Source organism: Thunnus albacares, chromosome 12, assembly GCF_914725855.1.
Source record: "Thunnus albacares chromosome 12, fThuAlb1.1, whole genome shotgun sequence".
Lineage (NCBI taxonomy): Eukaryota > Metazoa > Chordata > Actinopteri > Scombriformes > Scombridae > Thunnus > Thunnus albacares.
The window spans coordinates 29,379,228-29,404,945 of record NC_058117.1 but is presented as its reverse complement, the minus strand read 5'-3'; the positions used below and the strand labels follow the sequence as shown (position 1 = coordinate 29,404,945).

Sequence of the window (25,718 nt, the reverse complement as noted above, 5' to 3'; positions counted from 1 at the left end):
GGTCACTTTTATAGGGCTGCAACTAACTTATTATTTTTTATTATCTATTAATCTGTTGATTATTCTCTGGGCCGCCATCTTGGAGCAGTTGCCTTTTGTGCTTCTGTCTCTTCATGTTAATCCCAGACTGACTCCATGATGTTGAGATCAGAGAGCATCTATTGCAGGACTCCTTGTTCTTCTTGCTGCTGAAGATTTTTAATTTAATGTATTTAAATAACTTTTTTAAGCAAACTGTTTCAACCACACTATTATAGCTATTCAGCACTGTCTCTCTCTATATCTATATCTATATCTATATCTATCTATATATATATAACAAACCTGACTCTGACACCTTATATAATCAGACTCCTTGGTTGCTTTTCATTGGACGGCACTACAGAAGAGACATTTCTGAGGTTTTAATGGTGCAACCTGATGGATTTATGAACAGCTGCTGCAACACAGTCCTGACTTTTCATCTAGAAACATCATCAGGTTTGTCCGATACTTTAGTTTATGACCACAAATATGGAAAAGAATCTAAACATCTAAAGTGCCTAAAACTTTTGCACAGTACTGGAGCTGTAAGTAAAGTTTTGAGGCATTTGTATTTTACTTGAGTATTAAAGTTTTTGTCAGGAAGCGTGATTCAGGTTATTTGCTTTGCTTTTTTGGCTTGTATGCGATACCAAGAATTCATTTTTTTAAATGTAGTTATTATTTAGTTTGTGTTTTTTACCTTGAGGTATTGGATGACAGTGCTGTAATCTCTAAATGTCTTTTATCTCGTTCTCTCGCAGCGCTCGGTACAGCCGCTCTGTGATCTGAAAGCAGCTTCTCTGCAATATTTGCATTTGTTAAGAATCTGCCTGGTGGCTCCTCAGAATATCAGTAACAAATAACGCATGCAATTACAGTGTTCAACCATATCACACATCCATGCATCACTGGGAGGGAGAAAAAAAAAAAATGTTAGTGATGGTATCATATTTTTAAAATCATACAACAGTGTAAGCCCATAATTCATTGCACATAACTGACTCGTGTGATCTTCGGCTCGTGTTAGAAAGGAGGTATCGGGCAGAAATAAAGTCTCCACAGTGCGCAGTCAATCTGCAGATAGTCATGAAATGGCTCACAGACTCTGCAGTTTGTGCTTTTTTTTTAATGCCAGGGGCGTTTTTTCATTTCGATTATCTTCTTTGTCGCTGCAGCGTTTTGGCCCCGTAGCATTACTTTCAGCGTGACAGCGAGGGAGGAGAGGACTGATTTTTAGAGGAAAAAGAGGGATTAGTGATGGATAAGCTGTGAGATTTGTGCTGTATATTATTAAGTCAATATGGCGAGCTGCGTACAGACAACCACTGCTGCACTGCCACTCCTGTAAGCTAAAGAAAATATCTGATAAGCTCAAGAATTGTCCTTTTTTTTTTTGCCAGCAACAGTTTTTACCTGCAGTTTACCTGTATGTACTCAACAGAATATGAGAAAGAAGTGATAACACAGGAGGAGACCTCTACTAGAAACAGCTGCTATCAGCTAAAAGACCTGGACAATAGAACGATAGATTCAATCATCACTTGTTTTATATCAGAAGGGCTGTAGGGCTGCTGGTTGCAGAGGTGTTGTTCCACATGCTGTTGATAATGATTCTCTGTTTACATATTTGGTTGCTTCTGATTGGACGGCACTACAGAAGAGACATTTCTGAAGTTTTAATGGTGCAACCTGATTAGTAATTATTAAGAATTTAGGAAAGTAGTGATGGATTTATGAACAGCTGCTGCAACACAGTCCTGACTTTTCATCTAGAAACATCATCAGGTCTAAAATTCAGTTTGTTCGATACTTCAGTTTATGACCACATACCTGCAAGTTTAATGCTAATTAGCATGTGAGAATGTTAACACGCTTAAAGGGGACATATTACGCTTTTTGTTATTTATATTCTCGTATGATGTTGGATGATATATGGAAATACTCCCTGCAAGTCAAAAGTCAGGGCTTCAACCTGCTGTAAACACTTCATTTGTGGCAATTTTTTCCACCTTGTGGACGAGCTGACATCAGCTTGGTTGCTAAGGTCGTTGCTAAGGTTTTTCCATGTGTTGTTCACATTGTCCACTCTCATATTTCGGATTCCGGCTCAAACATGTACGGATGTATTTGAGAAGTTGACAATTCGAGTAAAAAAACGAGAAAAAGTAGTGAAATCCTGCTACTACAGTTTGTTTCATGGTCTGCTGAGGGGAAGCTTCCTGAAGCTGACCAATCAGAACAGAGTGGGCTCATCAGGGGGCGGGGCCTTAAAGAGACAGGAGCTAAAACTGTTTCAGACAGAGGCTGAACCGAGGGGCTGCATGAAGGGTCAGTATAAGATAAAATATAATAAATAAAGGGGATGGTATTTCAAAATATAATGTTAGAGAGTTTCCACGTACAGTTGTGCCAAAACCTGCTGCTGTTGACATCAGTTGTACAGTATTCTGTATGTTGCTGTATATATACGGCTGGACTACAAGAATATAACAAATGTTTTTTGTCATCAATGACAAAACTGTTTTACTGTGATTATCAGATTAGAAAGGAAATCTGCTGGATGCTTTACAGTTCAAAACCTTGGATTGTCGGCCCGCCCCTCCAACGGGACCCCCCTCCCCTTCTGAAAGAAACAAAATATGTTTATTCATGTTATTTACCTAATTTATGTGCACATGTTACCGTAAGTGAAAAGCTTTGTGAGTAAAAAGCCAGCAAGAGTAATTTATTAATGTAATCTGTGCAAAGATAGCCAGACGAGTCGACGACCCCAAATGTCTGAAATTAAGGCTGAAATAGCGAGTATTTGTCTTCCATTAAGGCGGAATGGAGCGGGTCTGCGGTCGAGAGAGAGATAGAGAGAGAGAGAGAGAGAGAGAGAGAGAGAGAGAGAGAGAGTGGGTGTGGGTCCTGTGTCCTGCTTGCACCTGCTGATCAAGGTAAAGGGGGTTAGCCCAGAAGTTAGCGACAATGGGTTAGCCTAGCCTGACCAGGCTCACTTAAGGTGGACTGACCTTTAAGGTGGACCAGCTGTTGTCATTGTAGTGACAATCTCAATCGCCACCCCCCCCTCCCTCCCTAACAGTAAGCAGTCAGCCAAGGGGAAACACTGTGGCAGATGGTGGAGGGAGTGAAATGGAATAATGAGAAATGTGGTCTTACTTTGAAGAAACTGCAGCAGTACCAGCTGTGTGAGACGGTGGCAATAAATCACACCAGGAATTTCTTAATTTAACTGAGAAAGCGGAAGGAGTTTTTAGATTAGAGCTTGTTAGCGTCAGGATAGTGAGACAGAGAGGAAGAAAGGTTGTAATAAGAGGAGGCGGGGTTTCTCTGTGTTGTCAGATTCAATCAAACTTCACCTGCATTGAATTGATCAGGCTTACAGACTTATTCTGTTTGGATCTCAGAAACAAAATCAGATCTGTGAGTTGAGGGTTAAAACTGGATTTTTCTGTGCAGCTTGTGTGCTGACAGGAGAGTTTCCTGTCTCAAGATTGTGTTGTTGCTGAAATTAAAGGTCAGTAGCTGTGAATATTTCATATTTCCAAGTAAGTATTTGCCTCGGTGTTGTGGTGCATAGTAGTCAAAAAGAAGCTTTAAATAATATAAAAAAGAAAGAAATAATTTACTATTAGAAAAATTATGTAAAATACATTCTAAGTGAAAAGAGCTGCTGCAGGTTTAAGTTTTAAATGGAAGAAAATGAGATGAAATGTACAAAATATTGACCAGGAGTAAACAGTACATGAAATAATAATAATAATACAACAAGTTGTGTTAATGTAATGTGTCATGTTAGTTCAAAGATCACAGACGTGTGACACAGACATCTTATTATTACATGATATTATTTTTACTCTTGCGTAACACTTATTTTTGTTTATACATTCAGGCTACTTGGTGTCTTTGTGCAGATTTAATAACCCGCATTTATAACTGTAGATGTATTTTTTACTCTTGTGTACCTCATTTTTATTCCTTTGATGATAATAGTTGTGTTTGCAGGAGGAGAGATAATTACGTCTGTGCATAAAAACCTATTAAGCGCAGCTTTCTTCAGTGTAGTGCCTCGATTATTAACACAGCTGACACATCAGCGGGGCGACTGAGGCTCGGGTGGTAAAGCAGATAATCCACTGATCTAAGCTCCTGTTGTCCACATGTGGAAGTGTCCCTGGGCAAGACATGAACTCCAAGTTGCTTCTGATCGTCAGGCGAGCAGAAAAACATATTTTCCCATGTGTTGTTTGTCCACTCTCATATTTCGGATCAGATTTCAGCTTGTATGGATGTATTTGAGAAGCTGACATTTCAGGTAAAGAACAAGAAAAAGTAATAAAATCCTACTACTATAGTATAAGTATAGACAGTAGGGGTGTGCCTGAATACAAATATGTTATTCGGCAAAGCAGAAATAGTGAGGATTTTAAGAATATTTGTTTCATACAAATATTTTAAAAATAAATTGTTTTCTGAAAAAAAAAAACAAAAAAAAACAAGTCAAATACCAGCGTTTTCTAAAATTAAAAGCGTAATAAAAACAAAGCTGAGTGCAGAGAGCCCAGTATTTGTATTTGTATCTGTATTTGTTGAGGCAGCTAAATTATTTGTATTTGTATTAAAAGTGGACAGAGGCTTAAAAATCCTGTTTTTGTTTTTATTACGCTTTTAATTTTAGAAAATTATAGTGTTACAATAAGTGTTCATGAAGCATGTGTCAGTAGCTCAGCTTTATCTCTGAGGAACACCCCCAACTCCAGGAGTGATGTCCAAATAAGGAAATGTGCGTCATGTAGCAGGTGGATGTGAATCCCCTCGTTGAGACCTGCTGATAGACGTCACAGCAGAGCAGAGGAGAGAGACTGAGATAGTGATGTAACTGACCTGCACTCTGGTATTTGACATGGTTTATTTTTCTTCCTGAAAACAAATCATTGTTGAAATATTTATATGAAACAAATATTCGTAAAAAAAACCCACTATTTGTGCTTTGCCGAATAGTGTATTTGTATTCGGGCACACGCCTACTGGAAATATGCAGAATCTTTAATTCTGAATGCTGAAAATGCTCATATATGCTATCATGACATTGTAGTCTTTGCTTGTACGGTGGCTGACTGAGCTTCAACAGGAGAATTGATATCAACAGAAAAGGGAACGAATTCCCAAAGAAATGAAGATAAACTGTTTCGTCAAAGTATAACAGTTAAAAAGTCATCATCAGAGTTTGGTGTTGACCTCTGACCTCTACGGGGAACTGAGAAACTTCCCTGCAGAGTCAATAAAGTATCACACCATCATCATCATCATCATCATGACTAACTGCAGTTAGTTTCCAGCCCCCTGGCCGTTACTACAGCAGCCGACTGACTTTAAGCACCTGTCACAAACTCCCAGGATGCCTTTCACCTCACATTCATCAGTGCCGTTATGAAGCATGAAATGAGTCCGGGAGGCAGGGACGGACGTGACATTCCTGTCCGCTCTTCACAGACTTTCATCTGTCTCAGTTTGTCCTGCTTTTTATTGTGTTCAGGGATAATAAAGTATGAAATGAGAAACAGATTTATTATGTAGTGTGAAAAGTCTGATGCTGTCTGAAAAATGTTTTGTTTTTTTTTTCTACTCGTGTTCGTGGGCGCGCTGATATGTGTGAAATGTATTTTCTTCATTTCCTGGTGGATTTATGAATAATGTTTGTCAGCGTTATCTCTGTTCTGTTTCACAAAAAGGTCAATTTCATGTATATTAATCTGCTGAATTAATGCTCACAGACACTGTGACCCTCTGCAATATTTCAGACAAAAAAACGCCGAACATTTGACCTTCAAGTCAAGAGCACATAACTAAATATATATTACATTTTTAATAGATAAATGTGGTTAATTAAATATTTATTTTCACCGTCATCCATTATTACCTTTATCAATTTAAAGATTAATTTTAATTACAGATTATTATCCTGTGTTTTTGCATATGTTAAACTTTCTACTACTAACTTATTATGAGCAACCAATCATAATGAAGCTAGAGGTCAGGTGGGAGAGATCCTTTTTTTTTTTTATCTTAGTGTATTCCTGACTTGGCTTTATCTTTTCCTCTTCTTTCTTTCTTTCTTTCTTGCAGATACGTGAGATCACGTACGAAACACGACATCGACATGCGTATCGGGATCCACTCGGGCTCGGTGCTGTGTGGCGTGTTGGGACTCAGGAAGTGGCAGTTCGACGTCTGGTCCTGGGACGTGGACATCGCAAACAAGCTGGAGTCCGGCGGGATCCCGGGGTGAGTAAACTGAAAAGATTGAAGACTTTTTGCCTTTATTAGATGTTTGGTATCGACAGATAGGAAACATTATGAAACAAACCAGTTATGTTGTGACTGTGGTTATGTGTCTTAGACCATTAGACCAACACTCCTCCTACTGCTTTTTAGTTTGTTGTGAGTTTAAATCATATCTGAATCTTTTAATATATCATTTGTCTCTGCAGTCCAAACAAGAACCAATAAACTTCAGTATTATCATGTTTAATGAGATAATTTCTCCGAAATAGGAGTTTGAGATGGGCGTGGACATAAAAACAGTAACCAGATGTTTAAAGTGTGTTTTTGTCAAATTATTTCTATGTTTTTTCCTCTCATGTCCCTTTTTGTGCCTTGAGAGGCAAGAGGGTGGGATTACTTCTGAAACAGCTGGTTTTAAATATCCTGCCAGCCTCTGTTGATGAGCGACGCTGGATGTAACTCTGACCCGTAGTCTTTCCTGAACTCAGTTGCATAACGTGGTTTTTTTCTGAGACACATGCAGGCCGAAGGTCTCTGAATGTCTGAGGACGTAGAGTACAGTTTCATCTCATCCAACACTTCATATCGAGCTGCCGTACTGGACTTGACCTCCCAGTGTGCAAGATTTCATTCACACCTGCACATTTCGCTGATTGGTTTCTCCTCTCTGCAAATTCTAAGCAGGTTTTGAGTAGGTATTGTGTAAAGTAAAAATCTCAAAGATCTCCGTTTCGTTCTCTTTGGTGGCACCAATGATGATGAGCGGTAATCGTCCCAGAGATCTAAACAGTGTCACCTGTGTGATGTCAGACTGGAAAAAAACAGTACGCCGCTTCACACACAAGTGAGTTGAAGAGTGAAGTCTGTTGCGTTAGCTCCGCCTACCCTCTGTGGTGGACCAACCACTGCTGGGTGATGGAAGACGTGTCACTAACTGTGCACCGCTTGTGATTTTTCCAGTTCATAATACTCATAATAGTGCAAATGCAATTCTCATTCATTTATTTAAATGAAAATCTTTATGTTCTGTGTAACTGCATACAGGAAATAGAGGAGATGCTTTGTATTATTTTTTACTCTCATACTGTATTTACATATAGCAACAGACAGCTATATTAATAAAACATTATTAATAAACATGCACAAATAAAAAGGGACAAATCAAAAGACAATACAGAAGGTTCATGACCAAAATATTGTTTCATTGAACTGAGAGGCAGTGTAGCATCATCATCATCATCATCATCATCAGCATCATCTTTAGGGCTTACAGGTTGGAGTGACATCGGGTCAAGACGAAGCCTTGAGGTCACGCTGTAATTCTTAATCTCTCCTCGAGACGTCAGTTGTCTGTGATGTTCTGGTGAAAGCAGAAACCTCTCTGATAAAGGGTGTATCAGCATTTCCATGGTTACCGAGGTCAGAGGTGACTTCCCTAAACAACACAGATGGGTGGACGACACGGTCAGATGCTCAAACCAAAACTTCTTAAATTACATGCAACGTGACTTAAACTGTCGCGGGTAAAGTGCAGTCCCTTGTTTAGAAACTAGTGAACCCATCAGACTAATTTTTCATATTGTAGGCTGATGAAGACTAGGACTCGGACCTTCATCGGAGCAGAACACTCTGGTGTTAAATGTTTTCGGTTCTCCTCTTGGCCGAGTGCTTTCAATAAACATTTTCAGCATTAAGACATCAAAAGTCTCGTGTGCGCCTTTCTCCACTGCTGACCATCGCTCAGAATATCCACAACAATCATCATCATCATCGTTATCATTGAAATGTGGAAAATCATCTAGTAAATAGAACTGAATAAACTCCTCCACGCTATAGTGGCTCTTTATCAGTAACCTGTGGCTGCACGTACAGTTTACAATGTTTCATGTAATTTATTTATTTATTCTTGGTGACGTAACACGCTTCTTCTTCTTCTGTAGCTGCTGCTGAGTCAGCTGACTGTGCGGATCCATAAAACTTAAAGGAGTGAAACACCAGCAGACGCACAAACATAAAAAAGAGCTCTTGTTCCATATCGTGGCTTTTTAAATACATGTGATAAGACGTCACGCAGCACAGTTTAAATCTGTGTAATGACCTGTGACATCAGATATAGATAAATACATAACGTGTAAAGATATTTAGATATGGATTTTCACCGTGCTGTGGAATCATATTAAGAAAATCTTTTTTTTCTTTTTTCTTTCTTAGTTTCTTTGTTCATTAAAGCTCAATATTTTTAGATTAACGATGAATCAAATGACTCTGTTTAATGTGAAAAGAATTGCTCATAGTGATAAACCCACAGAGTATTTTCATCAACTCTGCAGCTCTACTGAGCTTTTTAGCTTCTTTTAGCTCTTAGTTTTGGTTTTACAGCGTTTGCTATTTTGTTTTAGTCTCAACAACCTTGTTTCCAGCAGCAGTAATCAGCTGTTTTCATAGATTGGAACATCTAGCAGCTAAAGAGTCACATATTTCTCTCAGGAGTGGGTGGAGACCAAACCAGAGCTAAAAAGAAAGTGAATATTTGATCTACAGCTCGTCAGCTTATCAGTGGAGTGTTTTCTGCCCTCTAGTGGCCAGAAATCAAATCTGTTATTCATTTGTTCCTTGTCCCACTTCCAGGCGGATCCACATCTCCAAAGCCGCGTTGGACTGTTTGAACGGCGACTACGAGGTGGAGGAGGGCCACGGGAAGGACCGCAACGACTTCCTCCGCCGCCACAACATCGAGACGTACCTGATCAAGCAGCCGGAGGAGAGTCTGCTCACCCTGCCGGAGGACATCATGAAGGAGGCGGCCAGCTCGGCGGACCGCCGGGCCAGCAGCACCACCTTCAACGAGGCATCCTGGAGCCCCGAGCTTCCCTTTGACAACATCGTGGGGAAGCAGAACGTAAGTCCCGCCGCTGCTTGAATGTCATGTCAGGTCGTGCACTTTACCACACTGTGAAGGACGTCCATCTTAACAACAAACTTGAACTGAATTTGGGGGTTAAAAACATCAAATAATGAGAGAAGAAAGCAGCTTTGCATGTTTAAAAAAAGTTTTAAAGGGGAAACTATGATGCTGAAAGCAACTTACAAACTTTCAGTGTCCTAAAACATGTGAATAATCTCAGCCTGTAGGCAGATTTCCTGCAGACATTTGTTCAAATTAAAGCCTCCTCGCTGCAGGATGAGGTGGTTAAGACGGGCGTTTTTTTAAAATTTATTTTTTGCAGTGCATGAGCTCTCAGTTGTATCGCCTGTTTGTTGGTTGTTTTGTCCTTTGTTATCCTGTGAATGAAGCTTTCTGCGGAGAGATTGTCTTACCGTGGCAATGCGTCAGCCTGCCTGTTTGTGAGGATGACGAGCTTCTGATTGTGTGGCCCATTTAAACATCCTCTTCATCCTTCCTTCATCTGTCTGTTGTTCTCTTGTCTTCAACAAATCAGCCCCCATGGTGGCATTTTTGGGTTTTTGTTTTTTTTTTTTGTCTCAGATGGTTGATTTTGAAAAAAAAGCAGTGCGATGTTTGTTTTTATTGAAGCACAAAGTGTATTCTTTTATATTTATACTGATTTTACACACACGCAGTTAGTTGCACAAGTTTTGTAGGAACTGTGATGACATCCAGATTACATTTTCTGTCAACATAATGAGGAAATGTTAATTAGTGTATCTTGCAAGTCGCAAAAATGTTGATATTGAACGTATGAGTAAATAGTTCCCCGACATCCGTCCATCCATTTTCTTTACCTCTTATCCTCTAGGGAGAGCTGGAGCTAATCTCACATTGGACGAGAGTCGGGGTGCAAACAGGTCGCCAGTCAGTCACAGGGCTAACGTAACTTACTAAGCTAACTTGCATGTATTTGGTCTGTGGGAGGAAGCTGCAGGCACGGGGAGAACATGCAAACTCCGCACAGACAACGTGGTATAGTAGTATAATTTGTTTTCCACCAAAATATCCAATCTTGCAGTACAATATCTTGATATTTTAATGCCATTTAAGTGAAACCGCCATCTTTCACTAACCTGAAGCAAAGTGCTTTTGTTGTGTAAACCTGAACACAGACGGGAGACTTTTTGGTTTTTTTTCCCCCACCCACCTTATTTATCATTTATAATCAGTATATAAACAGTTAATTGATAGTTTATAACACACTATAATGTAGTCATAAGCAGATATGTGTTTATTAATGTATTTGCACCCATAAGTGGAGGCTGCAGTATGAACAGATAATAAATGACAATATAATGACAATAACACTTCTTCATAGGAGAAGTTACAAATGCTGATAAATACTGTACATTAATAAACACTTAAATAGAGCTGATTGATTAGTTGACAGCTATTAGATTAATTGCCAACTATTTTGATTATTGATTAATTGTTTGGAGTCTTTTTTTTTTAAAGAAAAGAGTCCAAATTCTCTGATTCCAGCTTCTGAAATGTGAATAGTTTCTGGTTTCTTTAGTCCTCTATGACAGTAAACTGAATATCTTTGGGTTGTGGACAAAACAAGACATTTACAGACGTCATTTTGGGCTTTTGGAAACAGTGATGAACATGTTTCACCATTTCCTGACATATATGAACTAAACAACTAATTGATTAATAGAGAAAATAATCGTTAGTTGCAACCCTACACTTAAAATGTTAAAATGTCTCATGCGTGCCTATAAACTGCTTATAAATGCTAAATATTTAAAGGATTATCAAAATAGAGGCAATAGCTGCATAAAAAATGACACTTTGCGTGTTATTGCTGACAGAGTTGAGTGTGTGCAGCTTTATTTATTCACTTTCCTGGGATTCCTTCCAGAGAAGTGTTGTTCACCAGCCCGCCAGCCATGAAGCTTCATATTCAGGCCACATTTGCATCCCCAGATTGGTTCGAGGGGACGAGCTGCTGCGCCCTGCGCTGCTGGCCGACACCCAGCGCCACAACGACGCCGTCTGGCCGGGACTCAGTGTTCCTCCACCAGAACTAACCGGCAGCTTCTGTCAACCTGCTGCCGCCGCTCCTCCAGCCTGTTTAGCTTCATCAGGTCTCATCTGGAAACATTTCAGAACGGGGAGGGAGGTCAATTAGCTTCATATTTCATGTCATATCAGATATGTTGGCAGATTGTCTCAAAGACCTGGATGGAGATACTGGAGATGTTAATTTAGATGTGGCGCACGGTGCTGTATGTTCAAAGACTCAGAGAAGCAGCCTGTGGCCACTTTGAGGTTGGAAAGCATTTTCTTCCTGGTTTTAACTTTGTGACTTTGTACACAGTTATTCATCAATTCAGATTATAGTGTTATAATCATATTTTCACACTATTATATTATTGTTATCTGGGAAATCAGTAGTCAGAGAAGAAGGTGTGAGGTTACAGATATACAACGTGAAGTTTCATGCATCATTTCTGTTGTTTTAATTATGAATATTTATAATTAAAATATATAATTATGATAATTAAGGTTATTGTGAATTTTGAACATCAGAACTTTGCATCACATTTCAAATTCTTGATTAATTTGAATCTTTTTTTTCTTGATTAATCCTTTAACCCTTCTTTTGGTGATGTTCAGACTAAATGTAAATGGTTTTTGATCGTTAGACTCTTGCAATGAGTTTGAATGTAAATTTTCCAAGGATTTTTTTCTTTGTTGGACGGCCAGAACCTTTATTTTACACCATAGTTTTAAGGCTTCAGTCATTGGTGGAATTACAGGATTTTTTAATCACTAAAATGGATGCAAAGAGTCTAATCTATCAATACATATTACAAGCTAATATGTGTGTACATTAGCAGCAGTCCATAGTGGTGGCATACCGCAGGCAGAACAAATGACATTGGTGGAAGAAGTACTCAGATCCTTTAAGTAAAAGTACCAACACAGCAATGTAAAAATACTCCACTACAAGTAAAAGTCCTGCATGAGAAATCCTACTACAGTAAAAGTACATAAGTATTATGAGCTTGATGTAGTTAAAGTATTGCAGTAAAAGTACATAAGTATTATGAGCTTGATGTAGTTAAAGTATTGCAGTAAAAGTACATAAGTATTATGAGCTTGATGTAGTTAAAGTATTGCAGTAAAAGTAGTGGTTTGGTCCCTCTGACTGATATATTATTATATATGACATCATTAGATTATTAATAGTGAAGCATCAGTGTTAGAGCAGCATGTTACTGTTGTAGCTGCTGGAGGTGGAGCTAGTTTACACTACTTTATATACAGTTAGCTAGTTTAGTCCAGTGGTTCCCAACCTAGGGGTCGGGGCCCCTCCAAAGGGTCAGTAGATAAATCTGAGGGGTGGTGAGATGATTAATGGGAGAGGAAAGAAGAAAAAACAAAGTTCTGATACACAAATCTGTTTTCAGTTCACAATCTTTGATTTTTGCTGAAATATTGGATCATTTGAACATTTATTGAAATGAAAGCATGTGAGAAGTTTAGAGGGAAAAATCACTATTTGGTGGAGCTGTTAACAACTCATAGACATGTGAAATGTGACCCCGACTACACACTGCTTTTTGTAAGACGTCAAAAGACAAAAAGGTTGGAAACCACTGGTTTCATCTTTAACAATGTGTTGTATTTTAAAAGCTTGTTATATTATCCATTGTGTCAAATCTTCATCTGAAAAGTAACTAAAGCTGTCAAATAAATGTAGTGGAGTAGAAAGTACAATATTTCCCTCTGAAATGTAGTGGAGTGGAAGTATAAATACCTCAAAACTGTACTTAAGTACGATACTTTAGTAAATGTACTCATCCACTGACAATGGATGGTTAAATTACTGTTTACTCAATGAAAAATTAACATAATTTCCATAATTAAACAGAGAAATCTGAGCAGTTGATGCTCTCTTTAATCAATCCTTTCAACACTAATTATATTATTAATATATATACATATCATTATAATATGGTTCCACTGAAAGATGATAAATTCATATTTTCAAGCCTTTATGCTCATAATTTTTGTCTTGACTTTCTCTCCTTGTGAAAAAATGTGCAAAGCCACAGTTTATTTGAATGTCCTGCAGCCTGAGCTCACAGTGAACTCTGCGTTACCTCTCGTGTACGTACGAGGACGTGTGCAGCTTCTGTCAGGAGCTTATAGCGTTCGATGTGACCGCGGCATGTTTGGATTCAGAGGAATGTTATTTCTGAAAAGTGCCACTTCTTTGTCTCTGGCACAATGAAAGCCTGTCAGGCCAGTCATTTCAAAGAGTGGCTCTTTGCATATCAAAGGCTCCTCGGAGGAGTTTTGAAGTGTCTTTGTCTTTGTTGTCGCTGCTCTGAGCTGAACGTCTTTCTATCCGGTGGCTTTGTTGTCCGCCGGGTCCTCGTCATCCTCCCTTCCTGTTGGTCTGATTCAGTTTTCAGCATCACTAGATAGGGGGCAAGGTGTGTGTGTATGTGACAATCAGACAGAGAGGAAAGAGAGAAAAATTGAGGCGTGTGAGAAAAAATGTTATGCTCACTGAGGCGTCCAAATAGTACAATTTGATATTAAACTGTGACTTCATGGTGTACAGTACAGTAATAAGTATCTCTTCATAGATATGTTGTTGTTGGCGTATATCAAGGTTACTCAAATACAAGTCTTAGAGGCCCACTTATACATTTCCACCACATCAAGCTCCAGTAAGGATGCATTACTTCATGATATTTCAGTACAAAAACTATAGAGCATGAACAGCATTTCTGTATTAATGTGAGAAGTGACTCCGTTGTGTCTCAAATCACATACTTCTGTTAGTACACTTTCATGTGGTACACTGTGTACACTATGTATTACTGGCGTAATGAGTGAATTTTGACAGGGTAGCGTTGTCTCAAATCAAACACAGCCATTGTGCACTTATCGGAAATGACGATTGCAAATTAGCATTAGCTAGCATTAGCATTTGCGTTATTGTTCGCGCTACCAAATCATTACAGACTGCTAAATTAACCCAAAAAACATACTGATGGCTTATATCCGACAACAGTATAGTGGTGCTTGGTGCTAAAAAACACATGTATAACTCACATTTGTATAATGTGCCATTTCCAGTTTGAAAAGTGGTCCCTCCCCTTCTGCTACGTAGCCAAGATGGCGACCATTGAGGGCGAGAAGTGTCCATAGTTCCACACTCAACTTTTTGACCATTTTCAGTGCACCATCGGGGTACTCACAGTGCACTGCATTTTCCCATACTTCTCAGTGTGAACGCACTTATGCACTCAAAATGTTAAGTGTAAATACAGAAGTATGTGATTTGAGACACAGCACAAGTCCTTAAACTTGAGCATAGAAAGGTGCTGTCAAAAGAATTTCTTCGTAATAACCTTTAAAACAATAGAGACCGGAGCCGAAGTATCAAAGTTTAACAGAATTTATTTTCTTGTGCAAGAAGGAGCGTTTCACAGTGCAACACACAAGATGAGGTTACAAAGAAAAAGGCTCCTAATGGAGCACTTACAACAGGGTTTTATACAATATAAGTGGGCGTTTCAGTTCTTCCCCTAATCTATTAAGTATAGACTTTATAGATAACATCATGACTGTTTTCAGTTCTCCTGTTGAGGAGCTAACCTGCAAAACTGACCCCTAGATGTCATGTCTCGCCCTGTCTCCAACAATTTATGTTCTCTATCTGTCTTTTTTACAAATATAACACTGAACTTCCTTTAACCTTAGCTGATGAGTCTGCTGATGTTGCAGAGTTGCAGTCCAAGACAGGAACAATTCATCATGATTTGTGTAGAATAGTAACACACATACACAGTGTAATCTTAAAAACAGGTGCGATGGTCAGGTGGAGACACTGGTGTAAGTGTTCATTAGTCAGATCTTCACTGTGTTCAGTGTTGAAAATGTTTGATTGTACATTTATTCTGCTGGAGTCTTGACTGCAGACCTTCAGCTGGTTCAGTTTTGTGGCTCTTAACTCCATGTTTTTCTGATAGTTTTGTTCAAAACAGGAATGTTTGGTGTCGTAGCGGCGTTTTGCGTTCCCATTCTTCACTATGGCTGCTGTTTCACTGTAAATCAAGCATGATGGTCGTTCCTTCTTTTCAAACTGTTATTGCAATTAATTCATAATTCAGTACACCCACAAAAAGTCTGGTATATTTACTAGGGGTGTGCCTGAATACAAATAGCAAGCAATACAAATGCAAAGCACAAATAGTGGGTCTTTTTTTTTTTTTTTTTTACAAATATTTGTTTCATACAAATATTTTAAACATTATTTTTTTTCAGAAAGAAAAAAAAAAACATGTTAAATACCAGCACACAGGTCAGTTACATCGCTATCTCAGTGTCTCTCCTCTGCTCCGCTGTTACGTCTATCAGCAGGTCTCAACGAGGGGAGTCACATCCACCTGCTACATGACGCATATTTCCTAATTTGGACATCACCCTCGAAGTTGGGGGTGTTCTCCAGAGATAAAGCTGAACTACTGACACAAGCTTCATTAACACTTACTGTAACACTTTAATTTTAAAATTTAAAGCCATAATAAAAACAAAAACAGGATTTTTAAGCCTCTTTCCACTTTTATTCAAATACAAATAATTTTGCTGCCTCAACAAATACAGATACAAATACAAATACTGGGTCCTCTGCACATCCCTAATATTTACACGTCCTTGCAATTATTTTTCATATTTTATACACCTGGTGATATAAACAGAAGAAAAAGAAATAAAAGAGAGAGATAATCATAATAATTTCATCCATATATGCATACTGTATATTTATATGTGCATACATACTTTTAATACATGCATACAGTGTGTGTCTACTCCTCCTGTGTGCACCGAGTGTGTCTATATGTTTATCTGCTTGTCCTTTTGTAAATTCTTCTGTTAGGCTGAGTTTATTAATTTCATAAGTTATTTGGAGGCCTCATATCTCATCCACTTAAACCAGCATCTCTTCATTTCTTATGCTATATGTTATTCTCTCCATTTCTGAGATTTCCTGTTTCGTTTCTTTCCATCTTTGAACTGATGGACTTGATGATTGCAGCCAATTATTTTGCTTCAGGGCTGCGATTCTGAGTATTCTATATAAGTAATGGTCTGTTTCCTGCATTATCTCTGGTGGTGATTTTCCAAGAATAATATATATCGGGTTAATTGTATTTTTCTTATTGAGAATACTCATGATACTTGCTGTGACTGAATGCGGTGGTTTGTCTTTATCTCACCACATTTTCTCCAGCAGTCTGATTTCACTGATGTGTTAAAAAAATAAAATGTTCATTTGGAGTAATAAAAAATCAAATTCAAATAAGCTTTATTGGCATGACATATCAGAAATCCACATTTCCAAAGCAGTACAGAAAATTATAAACATTGACAGATGATTAATAATTACACAATAATATGTAAATATAAACAATAATATTAAATACAATATAATAAAAGGCATTTTTACAGATGTAAACATACAGAAACATTTACTACAGAGCTTATTTCTCTCAGATTATGACAAGATTTATTATATTTTGCATTTATTTTACTGCACATTGACTTTTCTCCCCACATAAAAAATCTTGAATATAACTTCCATGCAAATTCCCTCCAATATTTAGAATTTATTGTTTTTCTTTTTTCTTTTCTCTGCACACTTGTTTCCGTTCCTCTTTATTTCAGAAATCCATTTTTGTTGAATGCTGTTATTGGTGTACATATTGTTTGATGACCTTGTCATAATGGTCTTTCCTTGGGCAAAATGAACACATATTTCTCAGTCCAGTCATCCTTAAATGCTTATTTTTCACTGCCAACCTTTCTTTTTTGTATCGGATAGTTTTGAAACAAGACATTTTACTTCATCAACACTTCCACAACAACCTTACTATCTGCAGCGACTCAGGTTGTGGTTAAATTGTTTGACTGAATTCAAACTAAATTTTGAAGTGAAAATTAACAGGAAGTAAAGTTTAAAGTCTTCAGAAAAAAATGGAAATTTGAACATCTAATTCCATGACAACTCTGCAAACTCCACCTGCTGAGGAAGATTGTATGATTTAACCAAGCGGCAACCTCCGGGTCTGAAAAATGAAGCCAATGTGGAAGTGCCAAAAACGGCAGTTCCTTGAATGGCCACTTGAGGCTCCAAAAGCAAGTCAGTCCCCATAGACCCCCATGTTAAAATGTCCAACTTTACAGCAGAAATAAACATACAACAATAAACAAACAAAAAACGGTTTTGGTCTCTGTAGCTAATTTCTCCTTTCATGACAACTGTACGGGGGTGGAATTCTTTTTAAACTCAACCGTTTAAATTTTATTAAGCTGTAAAGTTATGCATAATGAAGGACATGGCTGCTTTGAGTGACAGGTCCGCCAGCCGCTAGGTGGCTTGTTTCAGCCGTTGGACCCGCCTCTCTGCCCATTTTTGATTGGCTGGGAGTTGGGCCTCAAAACCGCTCTTCAGAAACCAACGTCACGGTAACTGCGTCCATATTTTTATACAGTCTATGGTGTCATAGTGCTCTTACTCCAATGGTGAAAACAATATAAGTGACACAAGACATTGTAATATAATTTACATAGTTTATATCTCAGTCACACATTTTGAAGTCTCCCTCCACTCAAACATGTGTTTTTCTTCTTGTTCCTTCAGTTGGATGTTGCCTTAAATCTCAGTTTGACTCATGTACCTACGAGCGTTATTTGCTACGTCACAGTTAGGTTGTGGCCTGTTTTTTTTATCAGATGTTTCCACTCAAGCTCAGAGACAATGCAGATTGTTGGAAATGTGAAAGATCTGAAGGGACATTGATGCTTTGTTGAATGTTCTCTCTGGTATAGAACTAGTAGATGAAAATCCATAAATGTATTTGTGTTTTTTCAAACAATAATTTCTAACTGTGTCAGATTGTCAAGCTTCAGATTTCAGCCTGACTCGTATAATAATAACGGGGAGACAGATTATGTTCAGGGGCTGGAAGACACCAGGGGGAAGCGTCATCATCGTCATGAATGGATTACTCAAATAGGGAAGGTGGTCTCGTTTGAGAAAATCTCATCTAGGAAGAGATACAGGGTGGATCAGTATGTGATCAGATGAGGTTTGAAGTATATTAATGTACTGATCTGATGTGCTACGAGGAGGATTAGAATTCAGGACAATAAATAGGACAGTGAAGGTAAATAAAAAATGATTGTATGTATGTTATATGGAGATTATTACAGTTTACATGCTGACATTTACAATATAAACTTCCATTAATTACAAACAGCTGGTTGAAGATGCAGTAAAGAGTAATAAGAGAGCAGCAGCTGTGTCTTTCTGCTTTCTAGCCGATAACCATGAAAAACACTATTTGGTATCCGTGGCCAACCATTATCTTCCAAACATCCTATTTTTTTGCTGATAGCCATCAAATAAATGTCATCACATCCTGTTCGTCACTGTAATTACGGGAACTATCGTCCATCCGGGCTTGACTGTTGTCATCAGACCCAGAAGATTCATCCTCAGAAGGAACGTGTGAGTCCTTGATGATGAGCTCCAGCCCTGAAATCAGACTCCCCTACCGGCTGAGTGGCTCTGTCTTTACCTCTTTCATGCCTCACTGTATGCCTGCTGGCTCCCATGATGCACAGGCACTGTCACAGTACTTTCACCTCAAAGGAGGTTGTATGTTTTCCTTAGAGGACCCAGTCACTCGGTGTCTGCTCTTTGAAATCCAGGCCCCCAAAAAGAAATGGGTTCACTTTCCGATTTCTTTTTTTGGTGTCAGTCACCCGAACTCATTCCACCTCCATATACCTGTTCACAAGATATTACATCAATTTATAGCTGGAAAATGATAAAAACCCTTGTGTTTAATATGGTTTTTCCACAAAAAAAGTTAAATTACCTTCTTAAAATCTCCTAAAAAATACAACTACTCCTTCCCCTTTATTAAAAAACCCAGAATTTATGAATATTATACATTTCAAGATGTCTCCCACTTCACTGTAATGTCCATTCTCAGTGTTTCTGCACTGGAGACTTCAAGTTTCCACATCACACTTGTGTGTAAGCTGCATACTGGACCACGATTTTGCAGCAAAACCAGTTGCGATGTGACAAATCCTGCTCGTAGGTGTTAAACTGAGATTTAAGCTGAAACTGCACATACATCATTCTGCAGAGAGAAAACAACAACATCCAGCTGAAGGAACAAGAAATAAAAAAAAGGGTTTTTGAGTGGAGGTGGACTTTGGACTTTAAGAAAAAATAATTTGTTTTTTAAAGATCCTCCCTCCCAGACATGTCTGAAGACATACAAAAATACTCTGCTTGGCATAATAATGATAATAATAATGTGTAAAGTATAACTACCATGTTAAAATCCTTTAAATTACATATAGTCTTTCCGCATCTATAAATATGTAAATATATTTCATTTCAGAAGTTTAACTGCACTGTAAAGTCTATTCTCAGTGTTTGTGCGCTGGAGGCTTGAATACTGGACCACGATTGGCTTCAAAACTAGTCGTGATGTCACAAATCCTGCTCATGCGGGCCCCTAAAAATCTGATACTCAATGAGCTCAGAGAAACTTTCCACTTTGAGCAGATAAATGTGAAAACAGCCTTCTAGTGTCAAACTCTGCACAGTGAAGCTCAAACATCCAACTGTAGGAATAAGAAGAAGAACACATTTTTAGGGGGAAGGGGGACTTTAAAACAATCAGCTCCCAAATATCCAGTATCTGTAAGGCTGTAATTACAAGTTAGCTGTTAGCCGAACAGCTGATGATGAAGCAGCTGATAACAACCAGTCTGCTCCATGTCTTACATTGCTGTTGTCATTGCAGCCTGGCTGGTGTAACATGAGCATGCTAACATCACTAGATGAAAGGTTGGGAAGTCATTAAGATTCATCGTCTGGGGATGTATGTGCAAAAAAAAATATTGTGCTGATCCATGCTGTAGATGTTGAGATATTTCACATCCTTCATTTGCCCTGAAGTCATGTTTGTGGTTTACATAACTGCGCGTTTGCAATCCTTTTGGAGGAGCATCGGTTCCAAACAAGACATGCTGCAGAAAATGATCATTTCTGGCTGTAAAGTATCAGATAATCTGTCACACTACCAGACATGTGAGACATCCAGCACATAAAAAAAAAACCCCTCTGACATCGCTGTATGTGTTCATATGGTTTGATCTTTCCGTCACCCCCCCTCCCCTCTTCACCACCACCTCTACTTGCCCTTTTCCTGGCGTCCTATGTTGGCATTTTCAAACTGCAAAACATACTCTGTTTTTCATATGTATCATACACATAACCCCATACCGCTGCCCCCCATACACCCGGCCGCTGCTCCAGGCAACATCACACTGACCCAGTATAAAGAAAAGAAATGTCAGAGATCGAAGGCCTTCAGGCTGTTTGCTTCTGTAGGGACGTGCACGCCAGAAACAATCATGGCGGCTTGGTTCATAATACTGGCAACTGTCCCCTTTGAGCCCTTGTGTCATAAGTGGACGGCTGAATATCTTATCGATGTTATAGAAAGGCCAATGAAGAATTAAAAACACCCTCTCACCCTCTGACGGGTCTGTCGTTACTGAAGCATGTGGAGTTTTTAATGTGGAAGTGGAGATTCAAGAGTAACACAATGACAGATTATCAGTATGTATTACAATCAGTGTAATTATCTTATTGACACTGATATTTAGTATTAATGTTTAATGAAATTAATTTAGAGCAGAGCACATCGTCCCTGTTTAAACTTGGTATTAACATGCGTCCTGAGTGACCACATGTGATCGGATCTCACATCATTTCTGTTTTCAAAGACCAAATTTCGTTTGTTATTCGTATAAAGCTGTATTCAACTTGTTTGATAACAGAATAAATATTCAGGATATATATAAATATTCCACGTCGGGAGAGAGAGAGCAGCTGCGTCTCTCCATTCAGAGACACTGTGTGCATTTAAACATAAGATACAAGAGCATAACTTCATTGATTATTTAAATCTCCGACACGCTGACAGCAATGTTCTGTGTTCTTCTACACATCCAGTAGGTCAGATGTTGCACACATGCAGTCCAGGTTCATACAGTGAAACTATTCAAAGTAAAGCAGTCATGCTCCTGATAGATCCTGAGCTCCATCATGTCGAGCAGCGCAGCAAAACTAAAGCAACGACAGACAAGCAAAAAATGAGTTTAATTTCTATTCTAATTGTGGATTTGAAGATGGAAACCGGTTAGAGAAACGAAAAAAAACAGCAAAAAACGGGAGGTGGATTACGTTTAAATTCACATGAAAAACAAAATAATTTGTTTATCTTGTCATCAAACAAGTTGAACAGCTTTGGATGGAGGGTTTGCCGGAAAATAGAGGACGTCAGCTGAGTAGGCGGTCTTTCAATGTGGCCCAGGATGCATTGCGTTTACACTACTAAAAGAATGTGGCCACATGCGCCCATGGATGTATTATAAGAGCTGGATACCGGACTAAAAATGGCACCCATTCAGTCTGATAGGAATTGCTCGCTTCATACGCCAAAAAAAGTTTCCGCGTTGCATGGCCCACTGAATATGCGCAGTAGTGTTTCACCCCGCTGCCCCCGCCCGCGAGCTCCCACTTGGCCCATAGACTTTACATTGTGATGATGTCAAGTATTTTTAAATCACTTTTCTCGGCTTGAGGAAATTTTACAAATATAAAACCTCCATGGATCAAAAGTTAATAATAGAAAGAGTCAGTTATTTGCAGTTCGAGGCGTCCTGTCAACAGTTTTATAGGAGTCTCTTTTACAATGGTGGTCTGTGGAGAAAATCCTTTTTGGGCCACAGGCTCAGATTTTTTGCTGCAATACCGCGAGTGGCCACTGGGAAAAATTGGCTGCAAGGCTGAGCGGTGGCGCCCTATCCAGCTCTTATAATACATCCATGCATGCGGCCAAGACCACCTCCGAATGTGATCAGAGTGATCGGATCTCAATGCGTCCTCAATGCGTCTTGGGTGCGTTTACACCTGTATTTAGAGCTTTCCACATGTGATCGGATCACCCGAGACAGATGTTAATACCAGGTGTAAAGAGGGCCATTGACCCTTACGTAAATATAACTGAGTGCATCATGAGTGCTTTTACTTTTTGTAAACTGAGTAAATTTCGCAAGTAATACTTCTGTGATTTTACTAAAGCGAGATTTTGACTGTAAACCTGTAAAGGAGTATTTTTATACTGTAGTATTGTCACTTACGCTCAGGTAAATCATCTCAAAACTTCTTCCACCACCGTATACAGCTTATACAACCCATGCTGCATTCACGCATGTTCATTATGTTAGTTTATTCTGCACATAAGTGAGCTGAGATCATTCAAAAATAAACTGATAATGAGGTCAACATGTCACCGCCATGAGGAGGCCCTAGAAACACACACAATTGAAGTGTTTGATGCTCTTCTGATTCCACAAAATGCCGTCCGATTGTCTTCATTATAATGAAAAGCTTGTGTGCTTTCTGTGGCGGCTCCATATATGTAAATCATTTTGACACGCAGGTTACGCCTTTTCATTCATATGCAACGGAGGTTTTGTTTTGAGTATGAGTTCAACTTCAGTGCAGCTCTTTCTCGCTTACGTTTATTGTGTGTTGAGAGCAAAAGTGTGCAGTTTATATTCGGTTTATACTTTGTTCTGGCAGAGGACAAGATATGAGGGGAAGACCTGAGTATTATATAGGTAGACTGACTCTTCCTGGTTCAATATTTGGTAAATTCTTTGTTAATACTTGTTAATTTCCTCATATTATGAATTAATCTGACAATCGTGGATCTTTGGAAGAATTAACACCAAGTATGTTTTTCCCCTATTTCTATAGACTGGATCGTTTATTTAAGATTGATCTATTTCTTCAGCAGTCTTTGACATTGCTTATATAACTGTAAATATAGTTACTGTACATGCTACATTTTAATTACTTAAGTTTACTTAAGTGTGCTCATTTATGTTTCCTATTAAGCTTTACAATATTAGATATGTTACAGTATATTTCTGCAGGAATATTTTCACTACATTAATTTGGACTTTTGCAGAATTACATTTATTATTTTATACGATTCACAGCACTTTATTATTTTATGTGTAACATTTAAATTGCCTGTTCATGTTCCTTTTACCGAGGTGTAACTTTGGTTCCTATGTGCCTTTGTTTTAGAGGGACATTTGTGAGTGTAACAGTGACAGAAACTGTAGTCCGCTTATTCTCCACAGCCCAGAGTGACTGCAGGACGCTAACTACCAAGAATTCAGGGTTACATTTACACATATGCTTTCCGCTATCATAAAAGTTAGTTCAAAACAAATGTTGTGTACTGCTGGAAGGACTCAATAAGTCCTTTGACGGTCCGCGGCTTGCATGTCTTACATTTGAATATATGAGCTGTTTAAAAATATCTGAATATTTTTTGCTGACATTAATAAATACGAGTTTCTTGACCAATAAACCTCCAAACTGCAGTCATTTTAAATCTGCAGGTAACTCTGATTTAGAGCTGCAACCAGTAGTCGATCGCCAGAAAACTTATCTTAAAACTATTTTGATGAATCGTTTAAGTCATTTGAAGAATTGTCTGCTTTTCCTTCCATTATAGTAAATTAAATATTGTCGCTGTTGCTCAGACAAAACAAGACATTCGGTGTCTTCAGTCATTCTTCAGTGTTTTCTGATGTTTTATTCAACAGAAGATGATTCATTTATGGTAAAGCCCTGAAAGGTTTAAAAAAAAAAGAAAGAAAAAGAAAGATAATCGAGAGCATCAATTCATTTCAAGTCTGAAAATGAACTTTTAATAATCTCAGTGTGATGGACTTAATTTGTGAATGTGTTGCGTTAAGTGAGACGAGGAGAGACATCTGATTGGTCAGAGACGTACTGAATGTCACACACACACACACACACACACACATTCCCATCATCACACATTTTTCCCTTAATCACTTTAATGGCTCGCTGGCTCTATAGGCCTCAGACACTCCAAAGGGTAATTTGTCCAAAGTTGCCGTGCGGCGGCTTTAACTCACAGCTAATGGTGGAGAGCTAATGTCAACGGCTCTGAGAAAATGAGTTTGATCCTCGTGTATGACCTTTATCACTTTAACTTCAAGTGCTTCTCTTGAATGAATGTGTCGTTTCCTCCGACATGGGCGGAGATGAGTACAACACCACGATCCAACCAGTGTTTTTTAAAAAATGGTTTTTTTACCATCAGGTTTTAGACTTTGATTACCAGACTGATTACAGTCTTTTTTTTAGCATCAAATTCTCCTCTTTGTGTTTCCTTGGACAGTGTTTCCCTGTTGAGCTGCAGGTGGAAGTATAGTAACAAAAAGGGGAACTTTGGCACTAAAAAGACTGTAACATTGAAAGATATCTACTTGATTTGACTCTTTTGGAGCTTCATATTAGCTTCAGATCAACTTTTAAATACATTTTTGCACAGAAGGAGGACTGTCCTTTAAACAGTCTGTTGTCTTACAAGGGTATTTTAGAATAACTGGCAAAAGAATTAAATAACAAAGTATATAAAGAAAGATATAAGTGAGGAAAATAAATTGATACCACAAAGAATTACTTAAAAAAGAGTCTGTTGTTCTTACTGTGTGTGTAGTTGCACAGCTAAACCGCGAGATAAACACACTTCTAATAAAAGGTGAAGACAGAAGTTGGCAGCTTTTACAGCTTTAATTAGTATTTTAACAATTTTAATCTGCGTGTACGTTTGTTTTTGGAGAGGAGGAGACCTCTGCGGGTAATTCAGCTCCCGGGAGAAACGTCTGGATCTAAAGTTATAAGAGAAATAAACCGAACAAGTGTTAGCAGCAGCTCGGCTAACAGCCCATACCGGACGTCCGGTGGTCACCGTACATCGTCGGAGAATTATTGATTTTTTTAGGTGAAACAGCTTTATTCAGTGTTTTTACCTGTAATCTCCGGGTCCGTTTGTTCTGGAGAGGAGGAGACCTCTGCGGGTAAAAACATCCTGAATGATGAACACTGGAGTAATCCTAACCCGGTGAAGCTGGTTATTTAACAACGAAGACAACAACTCCCATGATCCCTTGCTACTTCACACCGTCATCACACTCCGTCTTTTGTTATTGTTTTGATTGAGACCCCTAGAGGCTGAAATTACATATTGTGTGTTTAAAGGGTTTTAAAAAGAGAATTTCAGAAGGTAACAAACAACTTTGAGGATATTTTTTGTTACAGAGAGAGAAGGAAGACCAAGCAAGATGAGAAGTGATGAAGCGGAAAATTAAAAGCTGAGGAGACTCTTGTATCACTCAATTAGATTTTATAATATTGCATATTAACATCTTGCAAGCATGTCCTGGTTGAGGAAAAAATGTATTTAAGAGAGTTCAGTTTGAAAATGCTCAAACATTT

General features: G+C 38.5%; 1 protein-coding gene across 2 annotated transcripts in view; it reads left to right on the top strand.

Annotated features, from left to right (window-relative positions):
- Nucleotides 1-25,718, top strand: part of adcy8 (adenylate cyclase 8 (brain)) — a 119,924-nt gene that overhangs the window by 59,867 nt on the left and 34,339 nt on the right. For both annotated transcript variants that reach the window (XM_044368096.1, XM_044368095.1), the window contains exons 6-7: nucleotides 6,154-6,312; nucleotides 8,941-9,211. In XM_044368096.1, coding sequence (XP_044224031.1) covers nucleotides 6,154-6,312; nucleotides 8,941-9,211 — 430 coding nt within the window. The remainder of the gene's footprint in view (nucleotides 1-6,153; nucleotides 6,313-8,940; nucleotides 9,212-25,718) is intronic.